Source organism: Rutidosis leptorrhynchoides, chromosome 4 (genome assembly GCF_046630445.1).
Source record: "Rutidosis leptorrhynchoides isolate AG116_Rl617_1_P2 chromosome 4, CSIRO_AGI_Rlap_v1, whole genome shotgun sequence".
In the NCBI taxonomy this organism is placed as follows: Eukaryota; Viridiplantae; Streptophyta; class Magnoliopsida; order Asterales; family Asteraceae; genus Rutidosis; species Rutidosis leptorrhynchoides.
Genome location: NC_092336.1, coordinates 208,545,930 through 208,563,264, shown reverse-complemented (window position 1 = coordinate 208,563,264; position 17,335 = coordinate 208,545,930). Strand labels below are relative to the sequence as shown.

Here is a 17,335-nt window from a genome sequence, read left to right as displayed (position 1 = left end):
ATGCCTGCAACTTTTACAGCACCGATTGTTGCTCTGTGGGAATATACCATTCTCTGAGCAAGCACGCTCTAGTATGAATTGATGTTTTAAGATCTATTTTTCTTAAATTGTGTGTTTTGAATTTTTTTTTTTTGGCAATTCCCAAATATTGAGAAAGGTTATGCAAGATAAGATGAAGGGTTTTTTTTACTTTTTTTCCTGAATTTGTCTCGATTTTCATTTGACTCTTATTCTGGAGGGGTGTCTGATTTCATGTCTCTTGGAAACAGACCAGATTTCAGATTAAGTGACAAAGAAACAACAATTTTACTTTCTGAATTAAGAGCGGTTCAGAAACAGATCATTAAGTAGAAAGTAAACAAGCCCGAAGTGTTTTTTTCTTTTTTTTTTTGTAACGTATTGATCATAGGGCAATCCATTTAAAGTTTATAAAATGTTATCCCGAATTTTTTTTGAAAAGGTCGGAAAATCTTATCCTGAAAATTTGATCTTATCCTGAAATTCTGGTACCTTTCAGGAATGAAAATTTTGTGTTTTGAATTTCGACCTAGAACTGGTTCCATTCAGGAATGCAAATCATAGGAAGATACCCAAATGATGCCTGTTTGAATGATGAAAATAACTGATAATAAGTCATTGTATACAAGGAGATAAATGTTATCCAAAAAAAATTGAAAAATGTGAGAAAATTTAATCCTGAAATCTTATCTTATTTTGGGCACCATACACAACGCACCACGCACCGTGCGTGTTGCTTATTGCGCGTTGCGTCCGACGGTGTAGCCGGTAAAATAAGCCAACGGTCATGGGAACACGCACCACACACGGACTTGCACGCATCATGCGTGGTGCGTGGATAGGAGGTTAAAAGGGAATTCGAAAAAATTTAGTGCATATCGTTAAAGAATTTACGACATTTTGACCATATTTCTTATTTAAAAGGTAGGGAAATTGTTCAAAATGCCTCAATTTCTCAAAGTGTTTAACAATATGTCCACAAAAAATCGTATTTGCAAAATGCAACCTTCCATACACCACACACCGTGCATGGTGCTTCGTGCGTGGTGCGTTTCACCGACGTATTCATCGAGACAACCTATTTTCATCGCAACACGCACCAAACATGAGCGCAATGCGTTGTGCGTGGGGTAACTTTTAAACCTACTTTGACCGCTTATAACTTACTATAGAACATTCTAATTGTAATTCGTTAAATTTATCACCAATGTTGACTAAAAGTACATGAAAATCCTCAATCAATTTGAATAAACAACACATTTCGCAAATCGAACATTTTCTACGTCAACGTAAATCGCAATATGAGGTCTAATTTCAAAATTATTTTTGACACTTCATCAGCTTTCCAATGAATGAATCTCGAGAAAATACATGATGTAAGAAAAAAACGATGACAAAATCGGAGCATGAAATCAAAAGATACGGCCATTTAATATAATAATGCAACAAGTACCACACACCAAGAATGGTGCGTGGTGTTTAGTGCTTATTGCGAGGATAATAGGTTGTCTCGGTGATTATCTCAGTAACCCGCACAGGTCATCATGCACCGTTCGTGGTGCATGCTGTGTGGTCGGAGGACACTTTTACAATTATGAATTTTGAGAACATATTGTTAAAATACTTTGAGAAATGAGAATATTTTAACCAATAAACTTATCATGCTAACAGGGTAAAATACTCCAAAAGGCCCAATAAACTTGATAGTCAAATCCATTTTGGCCCAGCCAAAATACTCCTACAGGCCCGATAAACTTAATAATCAAATCATATAAAACCCAAACTCGTGTATAATCAAACTTAACATGCAAATTGATCCATACAACTGTTTCGTGGTCTACAATCATCCTTGATATCTCGAGAAGCTGCCGGAATTTTAGGTACATATGATCGATGATCCATTCATGTTATCTGCTCCTCGTTATCTTCTATGAATCAGATCTGCTATATGCGTGCAGTTTAACATTACTACCGTTATTGATTCCAAAATCAAAATTGTCATGTGATGTACTTAATTTGATTATAGTAAATCAAGCATTTGTAATTGTGTAGATATATGAAATCACAATCATAGTAATTTTGCTATTTGTGAAATTTCATATGAATTATATCTATGGAAATCGCATCTCATAAATCATAATATATATAAGTTGTAATGAAATTTATTGAGTACGGGTCTCGTGTAAATCTCAATTTACTAACAAATACCCACCTTTAATCAGTGTCGTTTTAAAATGACATATAAGTAATTCTTTACAAAAATGTTTTTAATGTCATTTTTGATATGTTGAGGGGCAGGGGTACTTGCCCCCTTCTCGATCCGTCGGTGCCTACAGTATCCATGTGTAGGGGTGGGCAAAACCGGATATTCGAAATTTCGGATATCCGAAAATTCGGATAGTGAATTCGGCTATCTGAAATCCGAATCCGAAATTTCGGATATTTGAAATTCGGATATCCGAAATTTCAGATTCGGATACTGGATTATCCGAATATCCGAACTGTATCTAATACGATTATCCGGACAGTGAATTCGGATATCCGAAATTTCAGATTCGGATATCGTAACAAGCATAACAAAGTTCAAAATACGATTAACACATCAGCGTAACACAAACATAACAATTATCTAGTTAGCTGTTTATATAGAGATATTCATACTAATTATATGCTTAACCTGTACTATTATATTTCTTATAACTTTGGATGTACTGTGATATATTACTAATAATAAGTGTATTTTATTTCGGATATCGGATTATCCGAATATCCGAAAAATTTGAATATTCTGTCCGATATCCGAATCCAAAAATCCGGATATCCATTTTTGGATATCCGAATATCCGAATTTTCGGATATTTTCGGATCGGGTTTTCGGATAATTTGGATTGCGGATTCGAATTCGGATATTATGCACACCCCTATCCATGTGTACGTAGAAACTCTTTCATTAGATTATAAAGTGAATATTTGATTTCATGATATGTTGTTTATACAGGTAATTTTTTTTCTTGCTTCAATGGAAAAGAAAACACCATTTTTTCTTACTAATTTATTAAAAAGAGGGGTCCAAAAAGATGAATCTAGTGAAGGAAATGGATGGGGAAATAACGTAGATGACACCAAGTTTAATGGTTGGGGTTCCTCTCTTGCTTCCACTAGTTCTAGCCCAATCACTAACGGGTGGGGTGATGAGCCCGATCCACCCGACAGCCATTCCAATGTTTGGGGCTTTAGCTCATCATCCAAACCTCGTTTTCTGGAAATTAATACCAATGGATGGGCTTACGAGAAGCCGAATGATGAGTATAACGGATGGGGCTCGGGCTCGAGTAAATTTCAAAATCCAGAAGCAAGTAGCAATGGTTGGATGATGAATGATCCACATGAAGATGGGCTCAACGGGTGGAGTACCGCTCCAAAATCTACAACTCCGAAAGAAAGTAGTAATCAAAGGGTAAATGGGCAGCCCGAACATGAGTCTGTTTGCAAAAAAGTGGACATTAATAAGGAACAAAGACCGTTTGAAGTAGAATCTTGGGCCCCTTCTGCGCCACCACTTATTGATGACAGTTTTATTGAAGACCACAATCTTACTAATGTTTCGGGTAATGTTTTGGTTGCAAAGAGTGAAAGTAAGAGTGGTGATGCGTTGTGTGTGGTGTGTTGGGAAGCTCGGGTTGAGGGAGCTTGTGTACCATGTGGACATATGTCTTGTTGTATGGCGTGTTTAGATAATATAGAATCTAAACAAGGAACTTGCCCTGTTTGTCGGGCCAAGATTGATAAGGTTATGAGAATTTATGCCGTCTCAACACAATAAACATGGAGTATCAAGGCATTTCATGTTTTTCTCAATATTGTAACATGATTACGAACAAACACATACCTCAGCTGTCGACAGTGGTCATTCGGGTATTATTGCATACTTGGCTACTTGCGTCCCTTCACACATTCGGTTTATAGTTTTCTACAAACACATATGTATTTGAAGTGACAAGAAATTTGTGTAGTAAATTCAACAATCACTCATAATTTACTGACATCCATAGAGTTCATAATACATGTTCTACTAATAATACGGGTTCTAGCATTTCCATTTTCTACTGATAAATTACGTTTTTTTTTAACGGCGATATCGACATCACTCAGAGGAGACTTAACCATCTTCGTGATCATATGCCACCACACGCACGTTAGAAGGAAACCCAATTTGCGACGATGTTGGCTGTACCATTGAAGGTTGAGAAAACCCCGGATGTTGGCTGTGTTATCAAAGGTTGAAAACTCCCGTTTAGGTTGAACGAGATACTAGGGCCTTTGTTTACATGATGGCAGTGTATCAGTCGGTTTCGTGAATAATGCACCATAGTTAGGTTTGTTACAGTTAGACTTGCAGGTCTGGTTTTTACATTATTTAGAGTACGTGGAACATTGAAACGAAAGATTATGTCTCATATACATGAGAAGTTTCAGAGAAAGATCGACAAATGCTTTCTCCAAACCGATACTGAACTTTGCGCTTGCTGATTCATCCAACCCACATTATATCATATCGACATTCATGCCAAACAAAACATAATCATAATAATGAATCACATGAGGATGGTCATCATGTCCAGATGTTTGCAACATTTTGCTTTTCAAATAAAAAGGTATACAGAACTACCAAAACAACCTAGGGTCACAATTTGTCCAAGATTCCAAAAAAACTTGGAACTTCTATGAAACTTTTACATCATCATAAGAATAAGACAATATTTAAAGAATACAGACCCTCTGTCCCTCTCAACTCATTTGGTCTTTGTTACAGTATAACTACATGTAACCTCATGACCAGAAAACTCATTTGCATAAGTTTAGCCGTTTATAATCACATTAAATAACTCGATCAACACATCAATCAGAGAAAGAGGTTACCGATAAGCTCACCAAACTAAAAGATGATAACTGCATGATAACATCTGCAGCATGCTGTAAATACAGTACACCACTTACTTCATTGCTCAAGTGGAATCCTGCATATCTTCACAGTAATTGTGAAACCTGTGACGAAAAAGTCATCAAAATCATAGAATTTCACTTGTGATTCTGAGTGTTGAAATTGCTTCATCACAACGTAGAATTTACTATAAATTGTATTTAGATAAATATATATGCAATTGGCGAGGACTACCGCTTACTTAGAGCCTAAATTGAATTTCAGGCAGATGGAAATTTGATTATACCATTTCCATGGCGTCTCATCTTTATTTTTATTTTTATTTTTATTATTCTTTATTTTTGTTTATTTATTTATCTTTTTTTTATTATTGGCCTGAGGCACCCACGGAAGCAATCTCTCTACCCTGGAGTAGAGAGAGGGATGACTTTCTCTTCCTGTGGTTAAAGAAACGACTTCTCCTCTATTCTCGGGTAGAGGAAGGATTGTCTACATCTCACCTACCCATACCTCGCATGTGCGGGATTGGGTCTTGTTGTTGTTGTATATATGCAATTGGCAAAAGGTTAGCATGTCTTCAGACTTTAGTGGTATTTGGATTTGTGTTTAGAAACTTATTATTAGCAAGTTGAATCTGGCAAACCACACTAATTAGTTTTTTGATGTTTGGATAACAATTCTGTGTTGGTTCGTATGATTATCTAGGATTTGTGGTGATAACAATACTAATTTTAGAAGCATAAAATATTTAAATAACATACATTCTTTTAACCTAACTAAGCTTTTACTCTATTTTATAAGATGCATTTTAACTAATAATAGGATGCATTTTACTAATAATAGAATGCCATTTTAGCCATTTCACTTGTTAATTCCCGAACAGAATCAACTTCCCATGCACTCTCTCATATCGGTAAAGCTTAAAAAACAATAAGCACATCCAAAAACTTCTACTACGATTTACTTACAGCTAACTACCTGTTTATGATCACATAAACTCATACAATCACTTAAAACAACGCCTAAAAGAATAGGAATCTTCCAAGTATTTACAAATTTGAGATGATTCCCCAAAAAAGTATACACGAGAAGTTCGACAAGGCTGTGACTCATGAGGGTAAACAGAAAGAACTAAATACCACACCTTTTCTATTATTTATTAGAAACACACACTTGCATAAATTAAGACAACTAGCACAAACGGAGAGGTTAAGATATAATTGGATAATAACAGATTTTATGCTGGTGAGTTTATTAGCTAGACGAAGATTTATTTTAGAACTAATGAAAAACCTCTGAAGATGTTGATCAAGAACTATTGAAAGCATAATTGTTTTTACGTTAAAGGAAAATAATAGAAGTGTAATAAACGCATAATATTGTGCTTACCTGATTTTAATCCTTTGAGACTCGAATAACTATACCACTAGGTGTGTGAACGGTTTTGAGGTGGCCAGAGCCAAGAAGATCGCGAAGATGAAATCTTATATCCAAAGGCGATAAACGTAGACGGCTTTTTTCTAGAAGAGCTAGCATCATCTCTTTGTATTTTTTACGGTTGAGTAGAGACAATAGCTCCTTTCTTCCCTGAAAATAACATGACCCATTCATACAAATACAAATTTTTACCCATAAGGTCGTACTAGAATTCTAGCATAATGTAAGAAAAGTGCTGCAACCATGCTTATATAAATGAATATGAATTTATATACATGATAACTATTTTTAACTGTAAAAACTTCTTTCGTACCATACAGAGAAGAACCATTTCTAAATATAAGCAGCAGTGAACAAGTTTTTGGTCCAAATTTCAAAGAAAGTAGATGCAAGAGAAAATAGGAAGCGCCATTCATGTACAATGTTGTCACGTAAACTAAGAAATAACGTTTAACTAAGATCTTCTAACTTTAAACCATATGTGGTGTTCCCCTCATATACTTTATTTCTTTTTCCATTCAAATGTTATAATACTGTTATATGACCAAAACCACTCACATTAGTCTGTCTATTGCAATACTAGATTAGTATGATGTTAAAGAAATACACATACAAGAACCATTATGTACCTGTGTGAGGCCCTTCAGTACAGAACCAATATATGGGATTGCAAACCAGTACATATCGGGATCAATAAGCTGACGAGTCTGAAAAAGGTAGCACCATAAATTAAGAACAGAAAGTTGAAAGTTGATATTGTGCCAACCAAAAACAGAGCCAGCTCTGATTAATGGAATACATTCAAACATTATTGCAATGCGAAGTTAAGAAAAAACCTAAGTGGCACTAACAAACCAGACATGTATCTATAGATCAGATGTTATTTAGAAAAAATATTTGCATCCTTGGGAATACGTACAACCACCAACAGTTATTTCCTCATACTCATGCAACATTACATGAAGCTTGCAGTTTGGAACAATTAACTTATAAATGTGTCAATTTAGGATACAGTTAATCTCTATGGGTCAAATGAGTAAAATTGTAGCTTGAAAAGAAGCGATTAAAAAAGGTCAAAAGTGTCCCAAACAGTACATTTATTGCATAAAACCTCCTTGTTCATTTGATACAAAACTTTAATGTCATATTATGGATGAGACAAATTTAGCAATCATATTAGAGGCCCTAACCATCAATAAGAAAATAACGGACAAGAATTGTGTTTTGGGACCTCTACTCAACACAAAAGTATACCTGCAAGAACTTAAGTGATGATTACCAAATTTACTTACCAGAAGACCCGCGTTTATCAAGAGAGATATGTCTCCGTCTTTGACTTTTCCTCCTATAGACAAAAGTGACCACTACAATGTAGCACAACCAACAACTTTAGTCAAGAGAATTCTATTTTAGAAGTTAGTTCAAATAAACACCCGCATAGTGAACAATGTATATATATTATGACACATAAATATATTCTTTATCACTCTTTACTTTACGATACAGTCAAACTTAATTTATCAAAAATAAAGATCCAGTCAATTCAGATAACGCACTAGCTCTTGATGTCCGATACAAGGTTCAAGCTTGCTATGAATGACATGCACTTCAAACCACTTAAAAACATCAAGAACGCATTGCTTCTTTGTTTCCATGCTTTTCACGGCTCGCTTCATCTATAAACAACGTAACGTTTTTTCATTCATATACTGTGTATAAATGTAATAGGACTACTAAAATGCTAATTTAGAAGTCTTATTAGATTATATATAAAGATAGTCCTTACAAAATAAATCTACTAAAGAGACATATCATTATTAAAATGTTAAAAAATATAATAAATATCCAAATCAACTCTAGCAAATGAGAAACAATCATCAAACAATGTCACTGACCTGGTTCAAATAATCTTCCATAAATATAACAGCATGATCATCCTGTCCGGTATTTAATTTGAAAATGCGCACAACTTTCTCCCTCCTCAACGACTGAGCATAAAATGCCAAGCAGGTATATAATTTCAAGTACACATGATAATCCCAACTATCAAAGCAGAACTAACATTCCACACATATATGCAAATCAAGTAACATTGCATACATTCATGATTCATATATAGAAACTAACATATAGTAATATAATCATTTCAAGCCGATAGTATAAAACACAATACAGCAAACCTCTAATTCTCTATCAACTTGTGTTCTATCCTTAATACTGCTGTATAATTGTGATCGTAAGATAAACGGCTCAATAGTAACCTATAATAATAAATAAGTTCGGATTAAATTAAAGTGACTGCGAACACAATTTCACCATACATTACATATAATTAATCGAAAATGTAATTAGTATAATACCTTATCATTACGAGGAAATTGTGCACGCATCATGTTAAGAGCAGCCATAGTATCACTGAATATAAGAGAACTTTCTACATTATAATTGACATTATCAATTCAATTATTCATTTATTCATATTAATTAATTAACGATACAATTAATAAAGAACGAAATAGAAATTAACCTAACGAAAGAGATTGGGCGGGATCATGAGATTCAGGTACGGTATCATCTTCAATTCGTTGACGTTTCCGTGGTGTTGATGAATTGTTGTTACTGATTTCCATTAAATTGTATGAATTCGGAAGTTTTTGTTTGTATTTTGTTAGGGTTTTGCGAATTTTGATTTCTGTTGTTAACCGATTTTAACAAGTAGAAATATGAAAATGAGTTGCCTAAAGAATTGCAATTTGCAAACAGCCAGGTATTTAAAGGTAGTATTTGTTAGCTGGGAAATAAGCTTTTATTATTGTCCATGGTCCTAAATGGAGATAGATCAGACTATTTACAACGGTGAATGTGACTGTGACGTCAGAGTCGGATTGTGCACTTTTTGGTGAAAAAGTTGGTTTTTGACTGTGACTGTATCTAACCCTCGTTAACCCAAAATATCAAGTTTTTGTGTCAAATATTTGAAGGGTGATGTGATAAAATCTGATTGGAAATTGGGTATGAAAAAATAAATAAATAACAAATATATATTCTCTCTCTCAACCTGATTGGTCCCCTCCTAGCCTCACACTCCCTCTCTCTTCCATCAAATAATCGATTGACGCCCTCATCCGTCACTTTCTGACGCTGCGATGGAGGCGTCAGATACCGTTAGACGCTGCTACCTCACTTGACGAGATGAAAGTCACGCCGCTTTATTACCAGTCTTAGTTTAATTGAGATTTTTTTATTGATTTGTACTTAGGTCATGAAACAATTTTTTATTGTAAATAATAAATCTATATATAATTTCCTAGGTTTTCGCCCCGCTTTATAAAACGTGCAACCCGAAGTTATCGTGAGTGAATCTTTGTAGAAATGAGAGATTAATTTTTTCAGCTTCAAGGATTTTAACTTATAACCTTCATTCTGAAAGAATAGACCTAACCACTTCATGACCACCTGTGGTTACTATATGGTATATATATATTTTCTCCATCTCACTTTAAACGTTGAGATTTCTATTTTGAGATGACCAAATCAAGTCTTCACTTTGTTTTTCAACTAATCAAGAGGAAGGTGAATGGAGTGAACTAACAGTGGCATTATTCGTGATTGTAATATATAGCTGAGAGTAGTTGTTTATAGATAGTGAATCAATGAGTTAGTAGCTCAGTGGTACCCGTGTCTTTGATATTGGGAGCCAACCATGTGGAAGCTATTTGGAGATTGACGCAGGTTCAAGTCTTGCTCGAGTCTGTCACATAGTTAGTTTCCCAGTAGAGGTAATTGTCTGGCATCAGCCTTTCGGGGTGGGTTGGTAGGTTGACAAAGGTAACAAAGGGTCGTCGTGTGCCCGTGTCCCTGCCGATCAGATTTTGAAAAGTTATTCTCTTATTTATAATATCTTTTATAAAGTGTTAAGTGGTATGCAAGTCTCATGATTTTTGTTTTTTATGGAGATGTTTGGCACGTAAAATATTAAATTTTGTGTTTGTTATTATGGTGGTGAAAAATGGTGTTTGAACGGAGTTTTCGGCATTTATGATAATTAAGCGATGAATGATTCAAAATCTGATTGATTTAATTCTCGAGTTTTTTTTTAAGAAAGAAAGGAAAGGGTTTGGAGGGAGAAAAAATTAATTATGCATTCTTGAGTTTTTTTAAGGATGGAAAAGGGCAGAGAGGAAAGGGTTTGAGTGGAGAATAGATGACATTTTTTATTAGATTGCAATCCTCCCAATTTTGGGATGATTTGAGTGAAAAACATGTTTTGCATATTTACGTACGACTAGTGTGTCATGTGTATCTCCCTCATCCGTCATCTGTGTTACTCCATTAATTTTGTAACATCTCTCACTCACCCACAATTAATGCATCTAAACAAATCATAGGATATTAGAATTAGAATATTATATTAGACAAAATTTCATTTCTCGTCCCTGAACTTTATATCAAATTTGACTCCATGTCATTTTTCTTTTTTTTGTGCATTCCTTGTCCCTAATGTATCAAAAATCTACATCCCTCGTCCTCCCGTCTAAATTCTGTCAATTTCAGCCGTTTGTTCAGTCATGTGCAAAGCATGTGAAGGTAATTTGGTCTTTTTATATTATTTCTTTTCTTTATTATTTAACTTATCTTTTTACCTTCATCCTCATCATCTAATGTTCAACATTCTCAAATTAAAAACCCTAGTTTTATACTTTTATAAAATCAACAAATCAAATTAAAACTCCTAATTTTGAGAGTATTTTCTGTCTCAAATTCAGTCACTTTCAGATCTTGGAGATCTAGATCTGAAAACCTTTAAGCTTCTCCACCACCACGCCACCACCATCCCTAATTTCAAACTAAACCATAAATCTACATCTTTTTCTTTTCAATTACCAAACAAACAATTAAATCAAAATAATTTCATTTCAATAATTCACTTCATCTTCGTGGTTTACAATGACATCACCACCACTTGTCACCATCAGGTTTAAAAACAACAATTATGATGAAAATGTTTTAACTACAACAGAAGGGCTGACGGTTTGGAAGAAGAAAAAAACAACAGCAGAACAGTTGTCCGAGTTGGTGTTTACGAACAGTAGCGGCAACACCGTTACCGGTGCCGGATTTGGTGCTGTCATCAGTGGCGTCATTAGCGATGTGGTGTTCACTCCTCCATTCCAATCATATGAGCAAAGTTTTTCAAACAGAGGCCGGCTCCTCAATACCTGTGCCCGTGTTTCATATCTGCTATTTGACTTTGTAAGTGGCCTTCAAAACAATATATGGGAATACAGTACACTTGTAATTTAAGCAAATTGAAGGTATGTGTAAAGTCTAAAAACCCAATTCGTTCTTTTAGATTTAAGCAAATTGATTCGTTCTTTTAGATTTAAGCAAATTGAATATGGTGAAATTCTTATAAAAGAAGCATGTCAGTTTGGATTTGATAATATTGTGAGTTTGTGTTTGTTAATTAAAGTCTTTGAAAAAAATTAAAAATTAGAATTTGATCATCTTTTTTTTTTTATGAATCTATGGAGATGAAGTTTTATAGTTTTGATCGAGTTATAATTTTGATGGGTTTTGGGTTATAAGATGTACTGTAGCCATTTGATGAAAATCAAGCAGAGATTGGGGAAGAAAACATTGAAAAGACAAAAATACCCCCACATGATATGCACGTGATATGAGTTAACGGAAAAATTTGACAGAAAATAGACGGAGGACGAGGTATGTATAATTGTGATACATTAGGGACGAGGAATGCACAAAAAAAAGAAAAAGGATATGGAGTCAAATTTGATGTAAAGTTCAGGGACGAGAAATGAAAAATTGAAAATTCATCCAAAATTTATTTTATGTACCCTTGCTATTGTTTGTTACGGTATAAATAAATTATATATATATATATATATATATATATATATATATATATATGTGTGTGTGTGTGTGTGTGTGTGTGTGTGTGTGTGTGTGTGTGTGTGTGTGTGCGTGCGCGCGCGCGCGCGCGCGTGTATTTGGAGTATTAGTTTCCTTTCCTCTCTTTTACTTCCCTCTCAACTCGAGAATACATGTAATATAATTTATATTACATTCCTTTCCATCCTTATTCTCTCATTCTCATTCCTTTCCATTCCTCTCCCCTTAAAAAAAACTCGAGAACACAGCGTAAAGGTTCTGACAAATGGTATTAAATGTCGTGTTTATTATTATAGAATGATTAAGCACTGAATAATTCAAAATTCAAATGATTTGAAGTTATGTTTTTATTAAAACTAGATTAAGCGTTAAATTGTTCAAAATCGAAAGGATTTAACAGTTTAAATTGAATATAGTTATGAATGATAATGACTTGTTTGATAGCGATTCTAAATGAACTATATCGATTGTTTCCGTGACAGAACTATCGTCTCTACAGACCATGATCAATATTTATCAAACTTCGGCAAGCAAAAAAAAAAAAAAATTTGAACAGCGATTGGGATCAGCCGAGGGGGACTAAACCACCCGTTGCGATCATCTCCCGTTTCGACTATGCCGATGCAGCGATAATAACCCCGCCTCCATCGCTGCCCGGGAGGAAACTATGAAACCGATCCAAGGGCACGACCAAGTAAAGTTATTTTTGAGCTTGAGAATGATTTAAAGGTGCAGCTGATAATGTATATGAGGAAGAAGATAAAAAAAGGCCATCCACATTGAAATTACACGCAGGCATGTGGGGTCGCATTGTGGATCTAATAATCTGTGTAAGAACACTCTTATCCATCTCACTTGTCATGGACAGTGGCGGAAGCAGGATTTTACTTCACTTGGGGCGAATTTTTTTTTAAAACTATAGCAACTTTTTTGGAAAAAATACGTAGTTTTTGGGGCAAAATACTGAGGTTTTTGAACAAAATTTGAAAGCTTTTAGGCAAAATTTGAAGGCTTTGAAGCAAAATTTGAAGAATTTTGGGCAAAATTTGAAGGTAAAAAAACACAAATCAAAGCATATAATGCAAAACACCATTTTTGAAGAAGCACAAACATCTTCAAAGTTATATTCTAAATCTCAAAACGAAACAGAAGAAACAGACGCAAAAGTTTTAAAATTCTTAAACGATATTCTCAAGACTCGTACATTGACAAGAGAGGCAACAAATGGGCAATTCATGCAAAATCAAACAACGGGTTTAAGTTCTGGACAAAATATGGGATACAACAAAAAGAGAGTAGTCTAACTCCAACTCCAACTACACTCTTCTCAAAATCAAGTCAAATTATCAAGTTCATATTGTCAAAAGAATTTTAAAGTCATGGACTCAAAAGTACAAATGAATAATTCTTCAAATGAACTTTGAAAACGTAAGCTAGAAGAAACATGGAAAAGAATTTCCCAATTAACCAGAAATATGAAAAGTTACAAAAAATATCTAGAAGAAGAAAGAAATACTGAGGAAAGACCCTTAAAAATAGAACTTGTACTCTCTATAAAACTCTCTCCTCCTTACCCCCAAACGATATGGGAAAGGTGCCATAGGTGAATACTTTATGGCAGATATGAAATTGTGTTTTTAATATGTAGCCAACTAATTGGTAGATGATTCTTAACCCTTGACAACTATAAAATGAACCTTCACACAATAATGACTAATAGACGCTTAATCAATAGAAGGTTGTAAAAGTTGACTGACAATTTTGAGTCCTACCCAACTAAGCCAACTTGGTCAGAAGTCGGACAGTCAACACTAAAGTGTATTTACTCGTTCAAACTATGTCAAAATCAGTAAACAGTCATAGTTGGTCAACAACCGGATAAGCATCGACCTGACCGATCAGTCACTACAAGGTCCCGACAAACCAGTTCCCAACAAGTGACATTCACAGCGCTGCACAAACGAATATATTATCTTCATTTTCAAAAGAAAACAAGTAGTCAGATTGGGGATACATAACATAGTACTCAACAAATGAACCATGACATTATATCTTCTTACTAGTAAAGCATTATCTTAGTCACTAATAACATCTGCTAAGCAAGCCAAAAGATGTACAGCGTCTCATAAGAAAGAAAAAACTTCCGTACTACTAGAAGTTGCACTAACGAAGCTAAAATCATACAAGATAACAACGTAACATGATAACAGTTATCACCATCTACTAATCAATACTTCCTTGCTGGTTTTTGGGTAGGCAACAATCCAAAACGCTTCTTCAACAGAACTCTTTGCCTTGAGAACTTGTCATCAGGTGAAAAACGAGCTACAAATGAAAAAATAATAATAATTATAATAAAAATTAATAGATGCACCACATGAATTCGAGAGTGTGTATTCGCATTGGTGGTTCCACGAACGATATAATTAGAAGAGGGGTAAAGAAAGCCATAAAGCTTATACTCGGATTAACCATTTAAAATAAAATATATATATATATATATATATATATATATATATATATATATATATATATATATATATATATATATATATATATATATATATATATATATATATATATATATATATATATATATATGAATAAAAATTACATACCAGGATGAGCCGACTGTGTGGCTAGTCCAAGTGGTGACTCTTTCTGCACATAAAATATTTGAGAACACAAATGAAATCGAGTATTTGTTTTTTTAGCAGTTATAAGAAAAATTTGATCGATTGTCCATGCAGTCTATTTACAAGTAAACATTAAGCATAAGGTATGCAATATTTGAAAAGCGCAATTACTGGGAAACCAAGCAACAGAGCCTTTGAGGAAATCTAACAACAAAAGAATACTTTCAAATAACTAGATCATGCCAATATTATTACCCGTGATAACTGCAACGATGGGTGGTATAAAAAATAGTTATATTTTCGCGATTAAATCAGGCATGATTCTAACAAAGAACGGGTCTAAACATGTAAACTAACAACTCATGTTGAATTTACAACATGTCTCAACTAGTTAGTGAGTGAACAATCCAAAGTCACAAATATCGTTAACTTGGACATTGGCCTATACAGAAAGCTACAATAACCACTTCCTAGGATTGTTAACTTAGACGATAGTGAAGCTACGAACCACTACGATTGTAAACACATACACACTACCAGTTACCATGCACCCTCATAATCGCACATCAACAATATCCATCAACACCTACATAACCTAATGCCACTAAGGCAGAGGCAGAAACAGAAGGGAGCCGGGTGGGGCGCCGGCCCCCAGTGGATTTGAAATTTTTAGCCTTAAATTTTTTGATTTTTCTATTTTGCCCCCAAAACCTCATTATTTTACCCCCCCAAAGTCTTCATATTTTGTCCCCCAAAGTCTTCATAAGTCTTCATATTTTGCCCCCCAAAGCTTCCATATTTTGCCCAAAAGCCTCTATATTTTACCCTTAAACCTCCATATTTTGACCAAAAGCCTCCACATATTGCCAAAAAAAGTTGCTACACTTTTAAAAAAATTTAGCCCGGAAAAAAAAAAGTTTCTTATTCAGCCACTGCACCAAGGTACATATCTAGTGGCACGCATTGATAATTGGTGCTTGTAGTTCAACATTCTTTAATACTAGAAAAATATTAACGCCAACTTAAAGGACTTGTTCGGAATTCAGCTTATTTTTTAAGTGTGCCCATTTAAAGCCGTTTACACATAAAATTATGAATAAAATTTCAACCAGGCCAACCATTTGTACTACCTTGGGTCAGCTCTGCTACAATTAAGTTCTCCAACGAAGTACTTATAATAATAAAATCAGAATTATAGTACTCGTCTCATTCTAATAGTACACAGACAAAAAACACGCAGTTTTAGGAAATCCCACTAATTTCATTCCTCCACCAATGAAATATCTCCTCTCTCCAGATCCACCAATGAAATATCCACCAATGAAATATCTTCCTTCCTTTCTATTTATGAAAGTGGACTATGAGAATGGGACATGCCAAAATAGAATACTACCCTATTGGAATGAAACGGAGGTAGTATTATGTTACATAAATAAAATGCAAAAATATGTAATATCTAGTGATATTTAGTAGTAATAATTCAAAAAGGACAAACCTTGGTGGTGTAAACTTTGTCACCGTTTTCATTAATGTAAAACTGGAGATACATTCTGGTTCTGAACAAACTGTAACAATCAAAAACAATAATTTGGTGGATTAACATGAATTGAATACACAGCTGAATCTAGATATCTACTACATCTATAAATAAAATGAAGTATAAAACAGAAAAGAAATTATACGGCTAGAGAAAGTTGATATGGCTGAAGAAATTGGCTAGGGTTTTGATTTGGGTTTTTAGGGTTTTTGTATTTATAATCTAGTTACACTTATAAGCTAAAGACCCCATACTTTAGATTAATTGCAATGTGCATCCCTAGTCTTTACAATCAATGCAATAAACTCCCCAAATTTTGGTGTGTAATTTAACTATAAAAGATGTTCTTTGTTAATCTTAACTCTGTCACACTTTTATTTTGAAGAGAAACGAGTTAAGATAACACATGTATTACTACGAAAAATAATTTCGCTTTATATTTAAAACACTGTTTGAATAGTTTATAACTAAAGTACGCACATCGATTATTATTAAAAATATTTATTAAATGAAAAGTGAGTTGTAATCACTTGCATCCATTAATTTGCTTGAAATCCAAAGGACCAATGAGAGCGCGACATGTGACGCGAAAATCACATGTGATTGAAAAAAAAAATTACAAAAAAAAAAAAAGTTTTCGCAATTTTTTTTTCGCGAAATTTTTTTTACAATCACATGTGATTATGCATGTCAAATCCGATCACATGTGAGTCAATCACATGTGATTATGTATGTCAAATCCAATCACATGTGATTGTACAATTCAATCACCTGTGATTGTGCAGTTAAATCACACGTGATTGTAGAAAAAAAAATTCGAAAAAAAATTTCGAAAAAAAATCACATGTGATT

The 17,335-nt window shown here is 34.1% G+C and overlaps 3 protein-coding genes across 4 annotated transcripts; 1 reads left to right on the top strand and 2 right to left on the bottom strand.

Annotated features, from left to right (window-relative positions):
- Nucleotides 1–1,827: 1,827 nt before the first annotated feature.
- LOC139843271 (uncharacterized) lies at nucleotides 1,828–4,464 on the top strand. Its single transcript, XM_071833341.1, has 2 exons — nucleotides 1,828–1,898; nucleotides 3,017–4,464. The coding sequence occupies exon 2, from the start codon at nucleotides 3,038–3,040 to the stop codon at nucleotides 3,839–3,841; it is 804 nt and encodes a 267-aa protein (XP_071689442.1). The 5' UTR covers nucleotides 1,828–1,898; nucleotides 3,017–3,037; the 3' UTR covers nucleotides 3,842–4,464.
- A 187-nt stretch (nucleotides 4,465–4,651) lies between these two features.
- Nucleotides 4,652–9,099, bottom strand: LOC139843270 (uncharacterized). Of its 2 annotated transcripts, none has more exons than XM_071833339.1 (9): nucleotides 8,925–9,099; nucleotides 8,758–8,831; nucleotides 8,578–8,658; nucleotides 8,293–8,385; nucleotides 7,954–8,073; nucleotides 7,690–7,761; nucleotides 7,027–7,104; nucleotides 6,350–6,547; nucleotides 4,652–5,064 (listed from the first exon to the last, which is right to left on the bottom strand). In XM_071833339.1, exons 1-8 carry the CDS (start codon nucleotides 9,025–9,027, stop codon nucleotides 6,356–6,358), a joined length of 813 nt encoding a protein of 270 aa, XP_071689440.1. In that variant the 5' UTR covers nucleotides 9,028–9,099; the 3' UTR covers nucleotides 4,652–5,064; nucleotides 6,350–6,355. The 2 variants fall into 2 exon arrangements, with proteins under 2 accessions (XP_071689440.1, XP_071689441.1); XM_071833340.1 differs by having other exon boundaries at nucleotides 8,758–8,812; nucleotides 8,925–9,057.
- A 5,223-nt stretch (nucleotides 9,100–14,322) lies between these two features.
- Nucleotides 14,323–16,680, bottom strand: LOC139844404 (H/ACA ribonucleoprotein complex subunit 3-like protein). Its single transcript, XM_071834630.1, has 4 exons — nucleotides 16,629–16,680; nucleotides 16,442–16,511; nucleotides 14,929–14,971; nucleotides 14,323–14,635 (listed from the first exon to the last, which is right to left on the bottom strand). Exons 2-4 carry the CDS (start codon nucleotides 16,493–16,495, stop codon nucleotides 14,538–14,540), a joined length of 195 nt encoding a protein of 64 aa, XP_071690731.1. The 5' UTR covers nucleotides 16,496–16,511; nucleotides 16,629–16,680; the 3' UTR covers nucleotides 14,323–14,537.
- Nucleotides 16,681–17,335: the final 655 nt, after the last annotated feature.

What these genes read in the sequence shown, in the direction of transcription:
- LOC139843271 (XM_071833341.1), top strand. Translation starts at nt 3,038, where the DNA reads ATGGAAAAGAAAACACCATTTTTTCTTACTAATTTATTAAAAAGAGGG.
- LOC139843270 (XM_071833339.1), bottom strand. Translation starts at nt 9,027, where the DNA reads ATGGAAATCAGTAACAACAATTCATCAACACCACGGAAACGTCAACGA. An exon ending in GTATCGGACATCAAGAGCTA is followed by an intron (nt 7,762 to 7,953) that starts GTGCGTTATCTG and finishes GCTACATTGTAG; the next exon opens with TGGTCACTTTTGTCTATAGG. An exon ending in TGATAAACGCGGGTCTTCTG is followed by an intron (nt 7,105 to 7,689) that starts GTAAGTAAATTT and finishes TACCTTTTTCAG; the next exon opens with ACTCGTCAGCTTATTGATCC.
- LOC139844404 (XM_071834630.1), bottom strand. Translation starts at nt 16,495, where the DNA reads ATGTATCTCCAGTTTTACATTAATGAAAACGGTGACAAAGTTTACACC. An exon ending in ACAAAGTTTACACCACCAAG is followed by an intron (nt 14,972 to 16,441) that starts GTTTGTCCTTTT and finishes TTTTATGTGCAG; the next exon opens with AAAGAGTCACCACTTGGACT. An exon ending in CACACAGTCGGCTCATCCTG is followed by an intron (nt 14,636 to 14,928) that starts GTATGTAATTTT and finishes TTTCATTTGTAG; the next exon opens with CTCGTTTTTCACCTGATGAC.